The 22,858-nt window shown below is 34.4% G+C and overlaps 2 protein-coding genes across 3 annotated transcripts; one reads left to right on the forward strand and one right to left on the reverse strand.

The window, feature by feature from the left end:
• Positions 1 to 859: 859 nt before the first annotated feature.
• man2c1 (mannosidase, alpha, class 2C, member 1) lies at positions 860 to 13,577 on the forward strand. 2 transcript variants are annotated; one of them, XM_009298093.5, is made up of 26 exons: positions 860 to 1,034; positions 1,265 to 1,390; positions 1,467 to 1,590; positions 1,668 to 1,768; positions 1,882 to 2,059; positions 2,161 to 2,350; positions 2,830 to 2,936; positions 4,896 to 5,006; positions 5,088 to 5,180; positions 5,834 to 5,950; positions 6,024 to 6,119; positions 6,205 to 6,350; positions 6,507 to 6,630; positions 7,028 to 7,149; positions 7,231 to 7,316; positions 9,646 to 9,795; positions 9,952 to 10,034; positions 10,124 to 10,218; positions 10,306 to 10,410; positions 10,496 to 10,652; positions 10,741 to 10,884; positions 11,760 to 11,869; positions 11,947 to 12,026; positions 12,110 to 12,249; positions 12,334 to 12,437; positions 12,514 to 13,577. In XM_009298093.5, the coding sequence occupies exons 1-26, from the start codon at positions 934 to 936 to the stop codon at positions 12,626 to 12,628; spliced, it is 3,105 nt and encodes a 1,034-aa protein (XP_009296368.1). In that variant the 5' UTR covers positions 860 to 933; the 3' UTR covers positions 12,629 to 13,577. The 2 variants fall into 2 exon arrangements, with proteins under 2 accessions (XP_009296368.1, XP_698084.4); XM_692992.9 differs by having other exon boundaries at positions 1,668 to 1,738.
• A 2,528-nt stretch (positions 13,578 to 16,105) lies between these two features.
• neil1 (nei-like DNA glycosylase 1) lies at positions 16,106 to 22,088 on the reverse strand. The gene is made up of 11 exons (NM_200283.2): positions 22,040 to 22,088; positions 20,684 to 21,160; positions 19,483 to 19,602; positions 19,050 to 19,152; positions 18,868 to 18,961; positions 18,608 to 18,729; positions 18,491 to 18,518; positions 18,336 to 18,400; positions 18,056 to 18,257; positions 16,349 to 16,444; positions 16,106 to 16,258 (listed from the first exon to the last, which is right to left on the reverse strand). Exons 2-11 carry the CDS (start codon positions 21,139 to 21,141, stop codon positions 16,230 to 16,232), a joined length of 1,317 nt encoding a protein of 438 aa, NP_956577.2. The 5' UTR covers positions 21,142 to 21,160; positions 22,040 to 22,088; the 3' UTR covers positions 16,106 to 16,229.
• Positions 22,089 to 22,858: the final 770 nt, after the last annotated feature.

The following is a 22,858-nucleotide window of genomic DNA, read 5'->3' on the forward strand; positions in this document are numbered from 1 at the left end:
GTGGATGGATGTTTCCCAGAGATGGGCTGCGGCTGGAAGGGCATCCGCTGCGTAAAAACTTGCTGGATAAGTTGGTGGTTCATTCCGCTGTGGCGACCCGGATTAATAAAGAGACTAAGCCGACAAGAAAATGAATGAATGGTCTGTTTGCTGACTGATTGAATGATGCTGAAAAGCTGTTAGAGGCCTCTGATTCACTTCTGCAGCTGTATAACTGCGAGCAATACCTTTTTCAAATGAAAATATAATTTCATTTGATTTACCTTCAGCTAACTGACCCAGCCGAGTCTCGAACCATTCATTCTTGCTGTGAGTGCTAACCACTGAGCCACTATGTCACCTCAGATGAAAATGTAAATAGAATTGACAACTAATATGATTTTGTGTGTTAGCTAAAGGACATAGATGAAAACTTAATTTTTGTGCTGTTTTTGCGTACAGTGTTCCACTGTGTTGTGATATTTCTGTGCATTAAATTAACAAAGCAAAAAACAACAACATTTGTTCATTTTAAAAGCTACAGATTTCATAGGTAGGCTACAAGAAATGGTAAAATTAAAATAACTGCACATATATGAATGTCAAATATCATCAATTTTAATCCTATAGTTTCATGGAGTTGGACACAGAAGTTATCGGACTTTACAAATTTATTGCTGGTGATATGTTTCATTTGCTGTTTTTATTGTAGGCAAATAAATTGGCATGTCATATTTATTGTTCGCATAATAATAATACTTATGGTGATGGAGCTATATTTTTACAAGCGCCCTGTCGATGTGAAACATGATGCAACGGCGTCCTCTGGTGTTCATTAGTCGCAAAATCGCATGGTGTGCATTTGAAGTTCCTTGTTTTTGTATATGTACTTCCGGGTTCTTGCACAAACACGTCTTGGGCTTATTGGATTCATAACTACGCTACTTTTGAAAAATGTACCACCAACCCGTACTGAAAAACAGACGGACTCTGCTGGAGCGTGTGGAAAAGTTTATTTCTGATATATATTTCACAGACTGCAACCTTAGAGGAAGGTAAGCAAATGCACTTCAAAGGTAAACGAGTTCAATACATAGAGTTTGGTATTTAAAGTCATGTTTTGTGAAAATCCACTTATCATACTTGTATCCCACTTTACTCTGTGTCTTAAGATTATTATTATTTGTATTTGTATGTGAACGTTAACAAACGACCTTTTACCCTGTTTAGTGTGGCAGATGGTTTGTTATGCACAGTGAATTAAACACTCTCATTCCCTGTGCAGACTGTTTGGAGACATTTACCCTCTTGAATCCATCTCTGTGTTCTTGTCAGAGAAGCGCATTCCTTATTCAGAGGCAATTCAACAAAACTTTCAGCCTTGTAAAGTTGGTGATTCATTTGGACCCACGTGAGTTACATATGGTTTACAGTGCAACAAACTGTTTATGGTAATTGGTAACATAAACATTTTAAATGTTTCACAGCTGGTGGACATGCTGGTTCAAAGTAAACTTGAAGATCCCAGAGACTTGGGGAGGGAAGGAAGTCCACTTAAGATGGGAAAGTGATGGAGAAGGAATGGTATGGCAGAATCAACAACCAGTTCAGGTGAGTAGGTTGAGGGCTGGATCATAATATTGACTTGCTGATGTGAACAAGTGAGTGCAATGTGAACAATTTTTCAGGGATTGACCAATGAAGGTGAGAAGACAAGTTACATTCTGACTGAGTGCTTGAAGGACAGTGAATCTCATGGGTTAGTGGAAATATGCAGTATAGACAAAATGTATGTATATATATATATATATATATATATATATATATATATATATATATATATATATATATATATATACCTACACTGATATACATATATCAGTTTTTCTTGTCTCATTTCAGAATTACTCTATATGTGGAACTTGCATGTAATGGACTTTTTGGAGCTGGACAAGGTTCCATGATTGCCGCCCCTGACCCAAACAGAAAGTTCACTCTACAGAAGGCAGAGCTTGTTGTATTCAATCGAGATGTCATGGAACTTCTAACTGATTTTGAGATGCTTCTGGACATGGTCAAGGTATTTTCATAATCAGTTGCTTTTTAAAGTCTGTAAGAAATATTAATTTAAAAAATGCCTTTATACACATCCGGGTCTATTTTTACACTGTTTTTGGACAGGTACTAGGAGAAGGAGAGCAACGTGGGTTTCAGGCTTTGTTTACAGCCAATGAAATGGTGAATCTGTGTGATCCAGCCAATCCTGGTTCATTTGCTGCTGCTCGAAGTCTAGCTCAGAAGTTTTTTGCCCAGAAAAATGGGGAAAGCCAACATGTGGTACATGCTATGGGACACTGCCATATTGATTCAGGTAATATTAAATAATTCACTTGTTTTTATTCATTTCTTTTTTTTTTAATTCATGAAGAGGTTGGTAATTTTATGATAATTTTTTTTGTTGTTAAGGAAATAGACAATTTGTTTACATTGTTTGCCTTAAATAATCAAAAGGTAAAAATTAGAAGATTTTTAATGTCTCAAAAATGTTTCCACAGTGATATCAAGCAGCATAATTTCTTTCCAAATTGATGATAATAATAAATAAATTAATTAATTATGTGGCACTGCTTTAATGCTGTGGAATAAATTGTATTTTAATATATAATAAAATAGAAGGCAGATGTTTTAAATTGATATAGTATATCACAATTTATGATTCATTGTAATCAGGTGCAGCCTTTTTGAGCATAAGAGACTTCTTTTAAAAACAAGACAATACACTTACTAAGTCCAAACATTTAAATGGTGAAAATGTCAGATATTGCAGAATACATTAAATCCCCTCCTCAGCTTGGTTGTGGCCATATGAAGAGACCATCAGGAAGTGTGCTCGCAGCTGGGTCACTGTTATCAGACTGATGGAAAAGAACCCAGAGTTTGTCTTCACATGCTCCCAAGTAAGTTGTTGACCATACTTACAAATAGACTTCTGACTGTATCATTTATTTTATTTATTTTTGTTTGTGATTAATTGCTGAAGCTTTTATTACAATATTTTCATTATATTGTCCTATATTGCTGCAAATAAAGTTTAGTAAAATAATGTCTTTTTTTACATACATGTCAAGAAATAACAAATGTTTAAACCAAATTTAATTGCAAAAGAAATATAAAGTACAATAGGCAATACTTTACAATAAAATCTTATTAGTAAAAGGATTCAAATCAAGAGTGACAAAAAGATAGATGTATTAACTTTTCTATTTGAATATTGGTTTTGAAAAAATACATCTGTATTTTATCAGATTTTAACTTCATTTAATAAAACAATTATGATTTGTATTCATTATACGACTATGATTTTAATTCATTGCTGTGCATTAACCAAGAAATGAAAATAACTAAGACTAATAAAAGCTTTTGTTGTCATTGAGTTTAGTTAAATTAACTACTGTGGTCTTATTGCACATTGTTAATGTACAATTGCCCTATAAGCGGTCAGAGATTATTCAACAAGTATCAGGGTTCATACACTTTAGGTACTTAAATGTGCTTGAATTTCAGACATATTGATTAAAGGAAAGTATTTAAAAACAAACATGGGTCCATTAAAGTTCTTGAATTAAATTTGAAATAAAATTTGTTTATGGTTTTATTTTAACGAATGTACTAAATTGTAAAAAACAGGATGAAAAAAATGAGAAATTCCCAATTCATTTATTCGTTCATTTTCCTTTAGCTTAGTCCCTTATTTATCAGGGGTCACCACAGTGGAATAATCTGCCAACTATTCTGGTATATGTTTTACACAGTGGATGCCCTTCTAACCGCAACCAAGTACTGGGAAACACCCATGCACTCTCACATTCTCACACACATTCTCACACACACACACACACACACACACACACACACACACACACACACACACACACACACACACACACTCATACACTACGGCCAATTTAGTTTATCTATTTATTTAGTGCATGTCTTCCAAACTCCACACAAAAATGCCAACTGGTTCAGCCGGAATCGAACCAGCGACCTTTTTACTGTGAGGCGACAGTACTAATCACTGAGGCAACATGCTGCCGAATTCAAATAAAAAATCTTAAATTGAAATTTTACGTACAACAACCATGACAAATAGTGCATATTTCATCAATACTTCAGGAACCGCGGTTGAATATTACCAGTATTGAATCCAACCAATTTTTTTAAATTATTATTTTATGTTAAGTTCTTTGAAAATGACTGTTTAAAATGGTCAATGTTTTAATGTAAATAGTAAGTGTAAGTGAAATATTGAGTATAGTAAAGACTATGAATTAATAGTGCTTTAAAATCTCCTTGAAAGTCCTTGAATCTGATGTCCATCAAAGTGTGGGAACCCTGTAATATTTTACCATGTAGGCCATATTACCATGTGAAAATGTGAAGTCTTCAAGCATTTGGTGCTTAAAAATCCAAATGTTCAAATAATTATATAAGTAATTATTCACTATATTTTGAAGTTTTCACAAAATCAGTATTGTGCATGTTGATTATAATTCATGATGCGTTAAATTATTGAATATCGACATATATCTACTTAAAGATTTTTTTTAAAAGGGGAAATTTGATTTTTTTTTTCCACGTTATTATCAAGTCCCTGCTGCATCTAGTAACCAAAATGTTTTAACCCAATAACTTTGTTTTGGTAAGCCTTTTTCTCCAATCATGTGGAATAAAATGGCATTCAGATTGTGCTCCCGAGTAACTGTAATGCAATCTTTTTGTGCATTACAGCCCTTTTGTCTTTACACAACCAATGGCAAAGTTGCTTCTGAATGGATTTTTATTTTACCCTATAAAAAGTGGCATAAAATTATGATAGAAAGCACCCATTATCATAGGAAAACTTGTATGTGCAGGCACAGCAGTTTCAGTGGGTGAAGAGCTGGTACCCGGGCCTGTTCTCAGAGATCAAGCACTTTATACAGAAAGGCCAGTTTATTCCAGTTGGAGGCACTTGGGTAGAGATGGTAGGATGAAAATGTGTTTTTCATATCGTTCAGTTTGGAACTAATGCAAATATTATTAACATACTTTTTTTATCATATCAGGATGGTAACTTGCCATCTGGTGAGTCCATGGTCAGACAGTTTCTACATGGCCAGAACTTCTTCAAGGACGAATTTGGAAATTACTGTAAAGAGGTATTAGTGTGCAAAAAGTACATTCACTCCTATTAACACAGTACATTTAGTTTATTTTCTCTTCAATTTTATTCAGGGAGTAATGTTAAGACAATTGGCTAAGTCTTGAAATCTTTTTAAAATAATCTGCATTTTACTGAGAAAGAAATGATTAAGAAAGAAAAATATGTTATCTTTTCACATGAGATAACACGAGGCTGTATATCTTTCAGACACAACCCACTGGTGGACTTTGAAAAGAGATAAAAAGCAGAGTAGAAAACAAAAAGAACTTTACCAATTCTTTAAAAAAAAGTTGTAATAAATAGGTTTGTTATATTTTTGTTTGTACCCTAAGTAATTAATAATCATTTTAAGATTACTTTCTCACAGTATATTTGTGTTTTGTTTTTAAAGGGATAGTTCACCTAAAAATAAAAATTTATTCACACTCAAGTGATTCTAAACCTTTGAGTTTCTTTATTCTGTTGAATACTAAAGAAGATATTTTGAATAAAGTTCAGCTGTATCTAAAATATATTTTTTTGTGTTCAACATAATAAAGAAAGTCAAAACTGTTTGGAGCAACTAAAGGGTGCGTAAATTATGACAGAATTGCAATTTAAATTCCCACACTTCCTGTGCTAACTCACTTTCTGCTGTATTTCTCACAGTTTTGGCTACCAGATACATTTGGTTACTCTGCACAGCTGCCTCAGATCATGAAAGGGTGTGGGATCTCTCGTTTTATTACTCAGAAGCTGAGCTGGAACCTTATTAACACATTTCCAGTATGTACCGATCATATCTCCCCATGTGAAATCCCTATGTACTGGGTGTGTTTAAATTCTCTATTTCCAATAGCACAACACATTCTTTTGGGAGGGTATTGACGGGACAGCAGTTCTCACTCATTTTCCTCCAGGTAACTCTTATGAGATGAAGGGTAAAGTGGAAGACGTAAGTATGATATCATGTGATATAACATTTTAGAAAGTCTCTAGTGAACGCCCTTCTCATCATTACTTCCTTTGTCTCAATACAGTTGATTAACACGGTGAAAAACAACAAAGACAAGGGACGAGCAAATCATAGTGCATTATTGTTTGGTTTTGGAGACGGTGGTGGTGGACCAACACAGCTAATGTTAGACCGACTACACCGTGTCAAGGATACAGATTGTCTGCCTAAGTCAGTTTCCTTTTCATGGGTGTAACACAAAACACCCATTTCCTCTTGTTTATGCTAGTGAATACAAAAATATGGTCTTACCCTTTGGCATATGTCAATTTGGCATAAGCAGTCTTTCAGTTATTATGTTTTGATTCAGTGATGACTGTCATGCAGGGTTCAGATGTCAACTCCTGATGTCCTGTTTTCTCACCTGGAATCAGACTCATCGCTCCTTTGTAGATGGGTTGGTGAGCTCTTCCTTGAGCTACACAATGGCACTTACACTACACAAGCAAAGGTTTGTGTCCATTTTCCAAAATTTTAAATAGCACATTTCCTTACTGATTAATGAATTATACTGCATTCATGTTTATTGTATAGTTTAGGACTTTATAAAGGGACTGATAATACATTTAGATTTGAAATATAAAACGGTTCTGAAAATAAAATTGACTAATTTTGGTTACTGTACCTTTACAGCTTTGTGTAAAAAAACTAAGCCAAGATTTTCCAAGCTTCACATACAGATCAGCATTATTTATTTTGAAACATTTATGTGTCTTAATCACCATCTTGAATGTTTTTGAATTGGATGGAATACTATGTAGTCAGATTAGGGTTACATTGAACTTTTTATTTTAACTAACAGGGCTATCATGTATTCCCCTTTAATTAGCTTTTTTCCTCCTTTGTAGATCAAGATGAAAAATCGACAATGTGAAACACTGCTTCATGATGTTGAGGTGGCAAGCTGTTTGGCCTTGTCTAAAAAGGATAGTTTCAAATACCCAGCATGCAGACTTCAGGAACTGTGGAGGCAAGTACCAATGCATCAAAGATCATTTTAATAAACAATTACGTTGGATCTCATGTGATTTCCCGGGTATTTTTATTATAGACTGCTTCTACTCAACCAGTTCCATGACGTGATTCCTGGCAGCTGTATTGGGATGGTTGTCGAGGATGCATTACAGTACTATGACGGTAAATCATTTGCCTATACTACTGTTTGCGTATTTTTCTGGAGGTTCAATTAGAAAAATTTGTAGTCTTTTAAAATTATTAGCTTAAAATGTAATTGTAGACATGCCCTTATTGTATTTTAAAAATTGAATGTCTGTCAAGCTTAAAAATAATGTATAAAAGAAAAACTACTTAAAAGGTTAAAAATATCAAAAGGTTTTCAAATGTGAAAACTTTGTGTGACAAAAATATTGAAATTCAAGCAACTGTCTGAAAATGTTTTGCTAGTGTAATTTTTCATTTATACATCTATGTCAAACATGAGGCAGCATTGCACATGTATAGGACTCATGAAGGACGTGGTAACTGAAATTCTAAGATCAAAGGAATAAGAAATTTCAACAAACTGTCCCTTCAAAAATTTGTTTTGTCTTGGTCAACTGATCAAAACATATGCACTCGAATGAGAAGTGTGGTGTTTTTTTAATTTTATTTTAATAAGAAGCCATGTACAAACTACAATAAAATCGCTTTTAAATGTTTTTAAAAAAATCAAGTGATTTAAATAACTAAACTACCTGGCAAACTAGTTATTGGTATTACTATGTCTACATGATCTCATAAAAGTTCGAATTATTTTGTTGGAGAAAAAAAAAACTTATTTTAGATTTTATTAAACTGTTTATATTAGAGCTGTCAATTCATTAAAAAAATTTTACTAATTAATCACACTTTTTTGTAATTAATCATGAAAACCCATATTTATTACAGAAATAAAAACACAGAATGTAAGTGCCATTTGAATTTCAAAACTATCAATGCCAATAACAAACAAAAATAATTTCCACTTTGGATTCTAAGTGAACTACAAAAAAATTGAAAAATACAGGCATTACAAATATGGAAATTGGAAAATTATAATAATCATAAAGTATTAAATACAAATAATTGTACTCCTTGTAAAGTTGTACTGCAAGTTGAGAACATGAATTATAAAGTAGAAACAATTTAGCTTGGTCCTCCTTAAAATTTAGCCGGTTGCTAAGACAGTCCGGTCTATTGACATTATCGAGGGACAATGTGGCCAAGGGGTACATAAAAGGCACGTACCAAAGACTATAGACTTTTTACAGGGACTTTGGTCACACCATCTCTAAACAATTCATTCTAAACAGCTTTGAAGGATATACAGACGTTATAAGGATATATAATGTCAGCGATGTTGCAGCTAGGAAACGCACATACACACACACACACACACACACACACACACACACACACACAGAAAACGCACGCAGTATAGCGCACCCGATAAGCAACTCTCTTCAGATTCATCAACAGGCACGATTGCGTTGCTTAAACTAAGCGTTCTAAAGTATAGCTGTATTTTACAAGCAAGGATTCCGACACAGCAACGTGATGCTTCATAAAAGTTGCGTGTATGGGGAACGCGTCAAACTTAATAAAACTTTTGAGGAAGCATCAACTTAAAGGCAGAGGAATGGGCTGTCTTTGACAGCTTGCGACATCATCTGGCACTTTTACTGAGTACATTTACATGGACACCAATACTCTGATTTTATGATTAAGATAATACTCTGATTAAGAGTCTACCATGTAAGCAGTGATTTTTGATTACCTTAAATATTTCTTTGCATGCTAAACATACGTCAGCCACAACAGGAAGAAATTACATGTTAAATATTTCAAATTAATCACATGCTTTAATACGCTAATTTTGACAGCCCTACTTTATATTAATAAATATTTTATTATCAAAAAATATGTATATATTATTATTATTAACATTTAAGTGTTTTTAAATTATTATTTATGTTTATATTAAAGGAAGTCATTAGTCCAGCCAAAGCTAAAAATGATGCCTTGTATAAAGAGAATGAAAGAAAATGTAGCAAATGCTGATTCACATCTCTAATCCCCAGAAAGTTTTTCCTGTCATGTATTGTTTATATTGTAGTTGGCAACATCCTGACAGCTGGGGAGCTCTTTATAGAAAATGCTGTGAATGAAACGTACGGGAGAAAAAAATCATCAAACATGTTGAAACAAAGCTAATGTTGAAAAGTTTGAGAATGCTTGTATTCTTTTGTTTAGTAGTTATTAACTGCTCTTTTGGTACTTTTTTTTACCATTTTAAAATGTAAGTCCTTAGTTTAACAGTATGTGTAAACATTCTTCCAAGCATACCATCCTATCCCCTCATGATGCACAATTTAATGATTCTGTCTGCAAAGTATGCTGATTCTTGCATGAGTAGTGATATCATCATGATGATTCATAAGATTGCCTGTTTCCTGTGTCTGTGGTGTGAATGAACCTAACATTTCAGAAATACACACCACGGCATCCAGACTTCTTCTTGATGCTTGCAAATCACTGCCGTCCTCTCCTGACAATGGTATTGCTGTGCTGAACACTTTATCTTGGGAGAGAACTGAAGTCATATCACTACCAATGAAGGACACAGAAACAAGATTAGGTACTTTCCCCAGACAAAACATTGTTCATATGACCTTAGTTTAGGTCAACAGCAAAGATAATTGCTACTTGTCCAATGACTGTGCAAGATTATATTAAAGTACAGTTAGGCTCATTGAACCACATACTCCATTATCGTCCCCACCTGTTTCCACAGCCTTGGTGAGAGTCCCTAGCGTGGGTGTAGCTCATGTCAAGGAGACAGCAGAGTCTGCTGAGTCTGTTATTGCCACAATGATGGTACTTGATTCCCTTGGACAATATCTGTCCTTTCAAATTTTTCTTTATCCCACACATTTTCGTCATTAAGTGGGTGCCCTTTTTGACAGGTCAATGGAACCATCATTATGGAAAACGGTCTTTTGAAGGCAACTATAGACCATCTAGGCCGTTTGATGTCACTGCTTTTAATCCAAACAAACAGGTTAGTCATAAGGTAAAACCTCCAAACAGAGTGCTTCATAAGCTTGTAGAGTACTTGGTGCTAGCAAACAATTTATGCTCTTTTAAGGGAAACCATTTCCGAGGGTTGCTTTGGGAATCAGTTTGCATTGTTTGATGATGTACCTTTGTATTGGGATGCTTGGGATGTGATGGACTACCATCTTCAAACAAGGTAAGTCTATTTCTTGTCATTTTAGTGGGTGGGAACAGATTCTGAGCCAGAATGAATCATGATGGCAATTATTCTACTTTTGTAGGAAGCCTGTAATTGAGGTCATTGAACCTGCCAAGGTGCTAAAATCAGGAGGAATTCAGGCCAGTGTCTCTTTCTCACTAAGGATTAACGGAAAAAGCACTATTCAACAGGAGATTGTTCTAGATGCCTGCTGTCCCTATATCAAATTCAAAACACATGTAAGGGGAGATGATCTAGAAGAAATTGATTGCCTATTTATCTCTTAATACTTAATCAACTGATTTCTCAAGAAATTATTGTTTCCAGGTGGTCTGGGAAGAGGCGCATAAGTTTCTAAAGGTAGAGTTCCCTGTGCAGGTGCGCAGCCCAGAGGCTACCTACGAGATACAGTTTGGACACTTGCAGAGGCCTACTCATAGAAATACCTCCTGGGACTGGGCTCGTTTTGAGGTACTGGGTCTATTTTTAATCTTCTATATCAGGTCACCCCATAGCTCCGGTCTTACTAAATATTGAAAGACCTACAAAATCAGTTGCATCCTAAATTACACCCTGCTGTTCTGCTTAACTGACCATATTGTTACATTTTGTATTAGTAGTTGACTGTCAAGTATTAGTTCTCGCAAATTGTAGAATTAGCAAAATGCAAGGAGAGGAAGCTTGCAACCACAAAGCATTTCTTTTGAGAACCTTTTAAAATCATACAATGATAAATAGGACACCATACTGCAACTCCATGCCTGTTTAAGCTTAACTCTAATGCCACAGTCACACTAGAGTTTGAGCTTGTCCAAACTCAATCCTGGAAGCCCGTTTTTTTTAGAGAGTTTAGCTTCAACCCTCATCAAACACACCTGGACCGGCTAATCAAGCTCATACTAGATATACTAGAAATTTCCCGGCAGGTGTGTTTAAGCAAGTTGGAGCTGAACTCAGCAGAACACTGGCCCTCCAGGACCGAGTTTGGACACCCCTCCGTTGACCCGGAGGGACAAATTTGTTTTATCTGTTTGGTAGTTGTAGCTATAGTTAGAATTGTTTGTACTACAAGTTGCCCAAGTCTGCAAGTACTCTGTTGGTGTCTCTTTTTGCCAAGTATACAACTTGTCCAACCACCAATCAACTGATTTTGCAAACCTTGGTTCTTAAGCTCAAACCAGATTAAGAACTGCATTTTTGTGCTTTGTCCAATAAACGTACGAGTTTATTTAAAAATGTTTCTACAACTCTAATGCAAATTGTCATTTTTTTAAATAACATCTGTGGTTTAGGTTTCATTATCACTCACACATTATCATGTTATATGTGAAATTTTGGTTTAATAGGTGTGGGGACACAAGTGGGCTGATCTGTCCGAGCATGGTTTTGGCGTGGCTCTTCTTAACGACTCCAAATATGGCTACTCTGTCCATCAAAACATCATGACCTTGTCCCTGTAAGCTACCTACTCTAAATTAACAAACTCCTCACGCATTTTTCAACAGGTTATTGAAATAAGATGTTTTTTTCCAGTTTGCGGGCTCCAAAAGCTCCAGATCTCAATGCTGATATGGGGGATCATATTTTTAGCTATGCGTTGATGCCACATACAGGTTTGTACATCCTGAATCTAGAAATTATATACAGTATAATCAATTCCCAGACAACTCTGAACAACATCAGTGTGTATGTAAAGGCACCTTTCAGGAATCTGCAGTTATCCAGTATGCCTACAACTTTAACTACCCGCTTCGTGTCCATCATGGTGTCATTCCTAAACCCTGGAGTGCATTCTCCGTAAGCTCACCTGCTATCATCCTGGAAACCATAAAAAAGGTGGCCACTCATCAAATGTCCAGACGGTGACCTTTCCTTTTTAGTCACTTTGTCAGCATCAACTGTTTCCTTCTTTCCTCACAGGCGGAAAAAAGAGAGAATGCCCTTCTTATTCGCCTCTATGAGTCTCACGGAAGCCGTGTGACTGTGACATTGTCAACTTCCTTTCTTTTACAAGAAGTCTGGCAGTGAGTCCACAATGCATACTTTTGTTCTGTTATAACGTTGCCAAAAACACTAATTCATAACTTACTGTCTTTTCAGTTGTGATCTCTTGGAGCGTCCAGATTTCAGAATTCCTGTGTCAGAGACAACCTCTGGAATATCCTTAACATTCAAACCATTTCAAATCAGATCTCTCCTCTTGATTATACAGTAAACCATTTAATTGCATGCTGATTATGATGCAGGTACTTAAACAACTTGATTAAAATCCCTAAGTAGATTTTCATTTTGGAAAATTAGTGCTTTATTATTTGTATGTTTTTTTTTTTTTCATGTAAAATTACATTTGATTTATGATGCATTATGTGGGTCATTAACTCTTTATTGGTGAAATATTAATATACCTTGGCAAAGCTGAATAATAAGAGTTCAGTACACAGTAATGACATACTACAAGTCTGAAACACAGTTGTTTATTTATTCTCATGTGATTCCCCCTGGAGTGGAAAATCCCAGTGGAAAATGAGCCAATCCAAAGCACTGATTTTGATATTACTCATGGGATCTTACATATAAATGAACATGGGCATAGGTATTTTACTGACTGATTTCATTGGATATTTATTTTAGGAAATTTTTGTTTCAGACAAAGTTTGAGATTTTTTTTTTTCAATAATGCATTGTGTTTAACTTGTTTGTGACAACAGCAAATAAATAAATAAAAATCTGACCAGAGGGGTATTGCATAAAAGTAAGATAAGGGATTATGCTGGGATTTTGAGACTATTGTGGTTTAATTTTTCATAAGTCTTATAATTTTTGCTAAATTTATTTTGCTGCAAGCCTGCTCCAGAGCAGGCTAACAACCAGGCTAAGGATTTATATGTTAGTTTCGTCAGTGCTACAAAAAATTTAAGTGTTTTACAGTCACTCTGTGCACTTCACAAATATTTTCTATCTATTAGTATTAAAAATGTTTAGATTTATTAGCAATCATTTTATGTATGTTCATATACAGTTGAAGACAGAATTATTAGCCCCCCTGAATTATTAGCCCCCCTGTTTATTTTTTCCCCAATTTCTGTTTAACAAAGAGATTTTTTTCAACAAATTTCTAAACAATAGCTTTAATAACTCATTTCTAATAACTGATTTATCTTATCTTTGCCATGATGACAATAAATAATATTTTACTAGATTTTTCAAGATGCTTCTAGCAGCTTAAAGTGACATTTAAAGGCTTAACTAGGTTAATTAGGTTAACTAGGCAAGTTGGAGTAATTAGGGAAGTCATTGTATAATGATGGTTTGTTCTGTAGAAGAAAAATTATTATCAGACGTTCTGTGAAAATTTGCTTGCTCTTGTTAAACATCATTTGGGAAACATTAAAAAAAGAAAAAAAAATCAAAGGGGGGCTAATAATTCTGACTTCTACTGTATATCCATTTCAGATTTAAATATGGGGAGATCTAGATAAGATACATATAAAGTGCTCAACATTAATGAGTACAGCCCCTTTTAAAAAATATTTTTATCCAGTTCTCTGTGAACGTAGACCATTTTTATTGGTCTCAAATTACTGCATTTAATCAAGAGTTTTATTTACCTGTTATTAATTTAGTCGTTGAAATAAGACTTTGTTCACTTATCATCTTTAGGTATAGAGAGATAACACATTTAATTTTAAATGAGATATTACAACAATGAGATGTCAACAATTTTATATTTTTGTTATTAATATGAATATTTATTAAAAAATATATATTTAAAAATATATAACAATTATTTTTTGATGATGAAACATCATATAATAGATTAACTGCTCAATTACAAAGAAAATAATATGGATAAAATATAGATCTTCAATATTTTGTAAGTGTTTGCAATAATCTTCACGGTAAATTCAATAGTATTATGAATGTCCACTGGTCACATTTAAGACAAGGTGAACAAATTAGTTTGTTAATGTCTCACCTAATATATTTCTGTTAATTCTCTGAATAAAAGTAATGGTAGTTCCTAGATTGATGGGCGAGAGAGGTGTTTTTTCACTCATTACTAGGGATGTAACGGTATCAAAATTTCATGGTACGATAATACCTCGGTATGAATGGCACGGTACGGTATTTATTTAAAAATTTACAGGATAAACAAAACTAATGAAAAGACTCGAAAAAAGTGCCAAAAGTGTTTATTTACCTTATCACAGAACACATCAATTACATACAAATTAGCCGTCTATCTGTAAGCTTCAATTTTTCAATTTTAATAACAAAAAACTATTAAACCATATAAAAAAAATAAAGTTTCAATTTAGTATTGTTGAAAACTCATCACATTCAACATTTAATCACTCACTCAAGGTTGACAGTAGTGGGTAACGTTGTGCATTGTCTTTCCACCACTTGAGAGGACAAGCCATGAGTGAGATAGAGGTCTCTTTGCGGTACAAGTCAATGTCTGCATCAATCTAACAAGTGTGCTGTGTTCTGCAGTCCCCATGACTGTTTTTAGTCGTATTCCCTGACTTATATTTCACCACAGTCTGTCAGTGCCTGCATACTGTTTTTTTCTTTGTCTGTCACCTTTTCTCCTTTTTCGTATCTTTTTAGAAAGAAACCGAAATTCTTCCACACATTCGATTAAAAACCCGCTTTAGGTTCGATCATTTCCAGCTCTTTTTCTTCCCTGCTACTAGCAACACACTCCATTTCTGCATTACTGGATCTGTAGTGACAACAGCCCGCAAAGGATGATGGCCATGCCTAGGCTGATGGGAATTGTAGTTCCCGCTACCTCCCGTTCGCTTCATTTGCCTAAGCAAAATTTTCTCAGAAATAAAGTTTTATTGAGTCATGCGCCTACAGTAATATTGAAAAAAAAATTACTATTGCAGTATGACGTATTTACAGTATTGTTACATCCCTACTCATTACTTAATTGGCTCACATCGGGTTTTATCCATACTTGTATCATTGATTCTGTAATCAATACCCTGGTCTGTTAACAAATGTGCACTTATCCTGGCTATCATCATCAAGCTTGACATAGCGGCTCTCTCATCCTGTATAAGCAAACGTGCAATGGACTAGGCCAGGAGCCCCCGATTAAACTAAGTCAAGCTGCAATTTTTCTGTTATCCTGGCTTTTTTAATTCTACTTTTGTGCAATTCCCCTCTGAGGTTTTAATACATAATCTAAGCCTGATTATCATCAACTTAATTTTGTCTTTTTTAATTACTGCCTGTTTTTTTTTTTTTTGACAATTTCCAGAAGTCGCACATTTGTTCACCGCAAAAAGAAAATTTACTCACCCTAAAATGGTTCTAAACCTTTATGAATTTCTTTATCACTAACACTAAAGAAGATATTATGAAGAAAGCTTAAAAACTTTAACCACTGACTTTTGTTTTTCCAATATGGAAGTCAGTGCTTTCAGGTTTTCAGCTTTGTTCAAAATATCTTCATTTATGTTTAAAAGCAGAAACTAAAAATTAAAACATGTTAGGAACAATTAAAGGGTGAGTAATTATGACAGAATTTGTATTTTTGGATGAACTCTAATCTTTCACTATAATTAAAGTTTGTATGTGATTGCACCCTTGTTTCAATTTGTCCTGTTTTGTATACCTGGCCTCAGACAGAGAGAGAAGACAAACCACAAGCAGGCACTCTGCACAGAAAAAAAAATAGATTTTCTTTTTTTTTATTGTTTTCAAAATAAAAGGACTGGGTGGTACATTACAGTAGTTTGCAGATTTAGCTTCTTTTTGAAAAGTATTCTGATTGTTGAGTCACATCATCTGGAACAGCATCATTTTGTGTCACGACTTTGTGATTTTGCTACAGGATTCAGACAAAGAGAGAGTCAACATCACAAAACACAACAGCTTACCAATCAGTTTGCTTCCATAATGAAAGGTCAATTTGAACCTTTTGTTTTGCTTTTCCTGCAGGTGGTAGAATTCTTTTTATTCACTTCCTTTACACATCTGCCTTTTATTCTGTTACTTCCAGTCTTTACAGGAACTGTAAAAAAATAAAAGGATCTGGAGCTTCATTAAATTCAAAGAAAATAAGTGTGCACAAAAAAAGTAATATATATATATATATATATATATATATATATATATATATATATATATATATATATATATATATATATATATATATATATATATACATATACACACACACACACACACACACACACACACACACACACATAAATATAAATATATGTGTGTGTGTATATATATATATATATATATATATATATATATATATATATATATATGGCAAATGATCTCTGCCTTGTAAGTGCCCCTTAATCAAACAATTTAATTTAATTACAATCGAAAAAAAGCACAAACCAATATAAGAATTGATATGCTTGAAAATGACCATAAAGAAACAAAATTGAAGTTTCAAGAAAAGTGTGTATGCCTGTTCAGACCTTGATGTGGTGGTAAGTACCTTGTCAATCAGGGTATTTTCCATCCATTCCATATTTGTTTTCAGACAAAAAACATTTTTTTGGTTTAGGGTAGGAAAATGGATAAACGTCTTTAAAAGTTCATTATACACATGTAGGTGGTGCTGAAACACCCGTTTTCCTCTAATTGGTCAACCAAATCTGACCTTATGACGTCACCCTCAAAATAATATTTTGGTTAATTAATTGTATTGGTTGTTTAAAGTTTAATTATTATTATTTAATTATAAATATAAACTAAGTTTACATATTCTATTATTTGATCAGTTAGCAGTATGCATAAATTAAAAAACTTAAATTAGCAGTATTATTAGACATTTCACAGTCTTTAAAATAAGATCATAGTTTGCTGCCAAACGTCTTGCTGCTGTGCACCTGACACTGAGCAAAAATAGCCATTTCCAAGCAGAATCTGCTTTGCATTATTGCTTCCGAGCAAGGCCTATAAAATAAAATTCAAATAATAATATAAAGGGAATAAGGGGAAAATAAAATTAATATATAATAATATGCCTATAGTTCACCAATTTCTTGCTGCTGTGCAGCTGATGCCGAGCAATGATTTTCCGAGCAGCACCTGGTTTTCATGATTGTTTCAGAGCTACTGTAGGCCTCAATAATAATAATAATAATAATAGGCTAATAATAATTCATATTGTTTACATTGTTTTTTTATTGTTTTTTAATAGTTGTTTGCAGGAACAGAATAATAACACATTGGGCACCATTATTTTTTTTTTTTCATTTATTAAATGAATTATATACAGGACTTATTTTGAGGGTGGTGTCACGACCTCAAATTTGGTTGGCCAATCACAGGAAAAAGTGCATTTTAGCATTGCTTGCGTGTATAATGAATTTTAAAGTCATTTATCAAATTCCTACCCAAAACTAAAAATCGAAAATAGAGCCAAAATCTCTCTTTTTTTGTGATCAAAAGAAAAACGTCCATTTCTAAAGTTTTCCTTTTTTTCGGATATGGAATGGATGGAAGATATCCTGATTCACATCAAAGACATTTTTTCAATTTTTTTTTTATAAACTTGAACATTGCCATGGATTTAAGTTTACACACACAGATTAAATCTGAGCATACTCACATTGCATATATTACTGCAAGTAGCCATAAAATGTAAAATTCTGACCTTTCTGAGACTTTCTCTTTTCTCCTTCGTTCGGCTTTTTCTTCTTGTCTGCAGGTTCTGACTTGGAAATTCTTGTGACTTTCTCCTGCCTTTTTAATCCACTTTTTGTGGAGCTTTCTTTTTTTCTCTGTACTTTTATGTTGCCCATTTTCTTGTCTGACTTTTCTTTTTTAATGCTGTCAGTTTGTGTCCTTTTGGCTTTCTAAAGTGAAGCAGATGTCATTGAATGTTCTTGTATCCTTCAGGAACCCAATTATTATAAAATGTAACAGCCTTTCACCTTTGAATCAGTGTAATCATGACCACCTTTCTGTGTTTTCCACACAATTCTGCGGGATTTGGCACCTAGTGAAAGAGTATTTTAGTTACAAGCATATGTGGCATCGATAGTGGTCAATCTGCATTCATTCCATTACTATATCAGAGTTATTATACCTTTAGGCACCAAAGGACCAGGATCTCCCTGAAACAGAGAAAACAATGGAAAAAAAATTAACTATACATGTTAGTGAATGGCCATCAGATTTAGAATTACGATTTACAAGCTCATACTTTGAACCAAATTGTCCGTCCATTGTGGTCATTTAATGAGTTCATTCCATCCACAGAGTAACACCTCATCCAGGCCTGTAGAACAGAATACTCCCCCTTTGCAGGGGCATAACCCTTTCCTCCTAATGATGAAGAAATGAAGTGCATGAATACTGATCTAAACCATGATGGTTATGTATGTATGTACCATAATTTACAATGCTAAGCATGTACATTTGTGCAAAAACAGTTAATAATAATTGGTTTCAAAGTAAACCAACCCAAATTCACTACTTCCCAAGGAACAGTGTGACATAACGAAAGGAGGTCTGGGGTCTCAGTCTTAATCTCCTTCTTCGCAGTTGTGTCTGTAGTCTGATTAATACAGAACAAAGCAATGATTTATGCCAAACCAAGTGCCTAATAATACACTGACACAGACTGGAAGGCCAGATTCCTTCACCTCTGCAACTGAAATCTCCTTTTTGACCTTCTTTTTATCTTCGTCTTTCAGCTCAAGTCCTTCTAGAACTGTTCGTGCCTTCTCAAATGGAGGGATTTGTAATCTGAAAAAGAAATGAAGGTGAAACAGTCAGTTTCTTTGTCTTAGAATTAAGACAAAGACTTCGAATTAGATATAGTTTGACATGAAAGTCACAGTAGGCCATCAAAATAAGCAAAAGTTCATGGGATTCAATAAAATAAGTGAAATAAAAAAAGACAATGTGATCTCATTTAGAAATTTGAGGTCCAGAATTTGATTAAAGGATGCACTGATTGTAATTAATTTTATATAAGACTATTCATAAGCAAGTGCAAAAACTGACTAGTTATGATTGATAGTGGGTCAGCCAGTGGATCTCTAATTTAATTTAAACATTGAAAAACTGGATTACCTGAACAAGATCTCTGCTCGAAGATAGTTCCCAATTCCATTGAAATACTTCTGATTTAGGAGAGCTTCACAGATGGGTTTGTCAAATGCCTTGTCAGATAGATTAGAAAGAACATTCTCCCTGAAATATTTAAATATGCTGTTAGTATTTTTTAAAATTATACAAATTTAAACATTTACTGTAATTAGATGCAGTCACATTAGCAGGTCTGTGCTTATGTCAATAGCCATCACCTTCAAACTAGGTGGTTTCTGTTGGTCGGTGTGATGACATAAAAGGATGGTTCACCCAAAAATGACTACACACTATTTACTCAGCCTCAAGTAGTTCAAAACTTTCATGAGTTTCTTTATTCTTTTGAAAACAAAAGACATTTTAAATAAACATGTAACCATTAACTTCCAAATTAGGAAAAACAGTGCAAGTCAATGATTGCAGGTTTCAAGCTTCCTTCAAAATGGCTTGTTTTGTGTTTACCAGAAGAAAGAAACGTAAAGGTTTGAAGCAAGTAATGGGGGCTGTAAATAATGGAAGAATGTTCGGTTTTGGGTGACATATCCTTTTATATTTTCCATGTAAAACAATGGGCTAAATGTTTTCATGCTTGTGCAATTAATGATCACATTTCGTTTGGTTCAGAAGACCCACCCGTCACTGACAAAGGTCTAGAATTTGTCCCATACATTTGCTCATTTGTCCTACGTTGGCTGCTATTCCATCATGGTGAAAATAACCCATCGAAAAAGGCTTTAAGACCAAGCCAAATCCCTTTTTAGCTTTCGGAAATATTTTTCATGTGTCTAACATCCAGCTGTGCAAGAAAACATGCAATCTGACGTAAAAGAATTCATCTTTTGCTACTGTATTTCTTAACTTTGATTGTAAGTCTTAGACCTTATTCTTGAAACAAAAAAATGACCATTAAATAGAAAGCACTAAATGTGTACCATATTAATATTGATTTTGAACACTATTTTGGCTTAAATAGTCAAACCTAATAGTCACAAAAAATCAAAATTAAACAGAAAATTTGTATAATTGCCAAAAGGTCCACTTTTTTAAGAAAACAGAACCACCCCTTCCACCATGCTGACTACGGGCCTGGAATACTGGGGGGAATGACTCAATTTTGTTGAACAAAGGTAAACGTGACTACACCATTGCTGTTTAGCGCATTGGCAATGCATTTTTCCTCCCTTACCTGAAGCTCTCATACTCAAACATGATGCAAGGGCCTCTGTTTTTTTGCCAGCTCCCATTTGGTTGCCAACTGCCAAATCTGCGGGTATCCTCAAAGCTCAGAACCCTGTGTGGAGTCTCATTAGTGTAGAACCGCAGGTGGGCATGTTTCGGAAGTTCGTCTACTGAAGTGAAGCGGAAAAATCCTGACATCCCAAATCGAAAAACCACATTCATTGGCTGCTGGGACTGCCGTTCATCAATCTTTCGTTTACTGCTTGCGTCATTTTTAATGGGCGTGAGTGTAAGTCTGACTTCTTTTCCTCTGGACTGTGCTTTGATGCAGTAGGCGTCACAACAAAATGGGACCTCAGGATTTTTATTTACTTCAGATTTCTCTACGGCTCCAGTAAACACAACCCCTTCACACATCCTGTTGACAAACAGGCTTGCTAAATGCAGCTCAGGACCTTCTGGCATTCTCACACAGGAAATAGGCCTTAGAAAAATTTTAAACAAGTGGTCAGATGCTATTACAACAGTTAATTGAAAGTTATAGCTTTAAACTTTTTTTTCCAATAAGAAGTGCTTAACCTGGCAAAGAATTAAGATTTATAAGTAGGCCATAAGGTGAATCTAGAAAAAGTGTCTAGAAATTTACGTTCCCACATCTGGGCACTACTTTTTTTTTAATGAGTTTCTACATAGACAACACCCTTATGGATTTTATGTCAAAGTTCTCCACAAAAAATGCTGCAGTTTTATGTCAGAAAGCAAAATGTGTATAATTAGGAATTTAAAAAAATAAAAAATCCTATGCTGCTATTTTGGCCTATAACTTTATTAATATGCATGTCAAATTCACATTTATACATGTAGCTACATATATGAGACAAGTATTGATGCATTAATCTACTCTATTTTGAACTAAGACCATGGGGTCAAACTTGTTTTTTCTTCTTTAGCAAACCTTTTGACCGTAATTTCTTTATTTAGACGTCTAGATTTCTACCCCTGTAGTTGTCAATTTATCAAAATGAAAGCAATAAGTAACAACCACGACCAATTTCATCACAAGAAAATAGTTTTAAGCTAGTTAAGATAAGGGTAGTTAGTTTAGTAGTAGTTTAACATAGTACATATATATATTTAAAAATATAAAGCTTGTTAAACTTGAGTGCACATGTATTCAGAACATATCTCAAGCGTTCTGTGCTTATCTTTTCCTCCACCTGAACGACACTGCAGCTAGTTACGTTTAGATGCTACACGCAGATCGTGAACTGACGCATGACGACAGGCGACTTAAGCTCCAAGCTAGTAATATAACACTCAGTAAATCGCTAATTTATTTAAAAGAAGTCGTGCACAAACCCACCTTTGCACTCCTGAAGATGTTACACAATCCTGGAAACGCGCCTCTTTATGAAACTAGCAAAGGGCATCATGGGAGTTGTAGTTTGTTTTCCTATTTCGGCAGTGCATATGAATACCTACATTCAACTCTAAATGCTCAAACATTTTTAGACACAATATGAGTGGTGTTACGGAAATGTTTATATAACATTTTATCCTTTAAGATAAATAATGTGTAATTGTAAATATGAGGATTTCAGCATTTTCCTATAGGCCTATATGCCTGAACATTCTCAAGGCTGAGGTAATAAATTATAAAGTTAAATAATTCTTCAATATAATTCATTCATTTATTCATAGAATTTTTTTCGGCTTAGTCCCTTTATTAATCTGGGGTCGGCACAGCGGAATGAACCGCAAACTTATCCAGCACGTTTTTAAGCAGCAGATGCCCTTCCAGCTGCAACCCATCTCTGGGAAACATCCACACACACACATTCACACTCATACACTACAATTAAACCTACCCAATTCACCGGGTCCGCATGTCTTTGGACAGTGGGGGAAACCCACGTGAACGCAGGGAGAACATGCGAACTCCACACAGAAATGCCGGCTGACCCAGCCGAGGCTCAAACCAGCGACCTTCTTTCTGTGAGGCAACAGCACTACCTGCGCCACTGTGTCTTCAATATAATTCAAACAGTAATAATTATAGATTTGGCAGGAAAAATAAATATGTTTTTAAATATTATCTATTTTTAGGATAAAATTATAGGTTTTTCAAACAAACAAAAAAATTAGCCAATTAAAATTGCAATTAACTTGAAATATGAAACTG

Source organism: Danio rerio, chromosome 25 (assembly GCF_049306965.1).
Source record: "Danio rerio strain Tuebingen ecotype United States chromosome 25, GRCz12tu, whole genome shotgun sequence".
Lineage (NCBI taxonomy): Eukaryota > Metazoa > Chordata > Actinopteri > Cypriniformes > Danionidae > Danio > Danio rerio.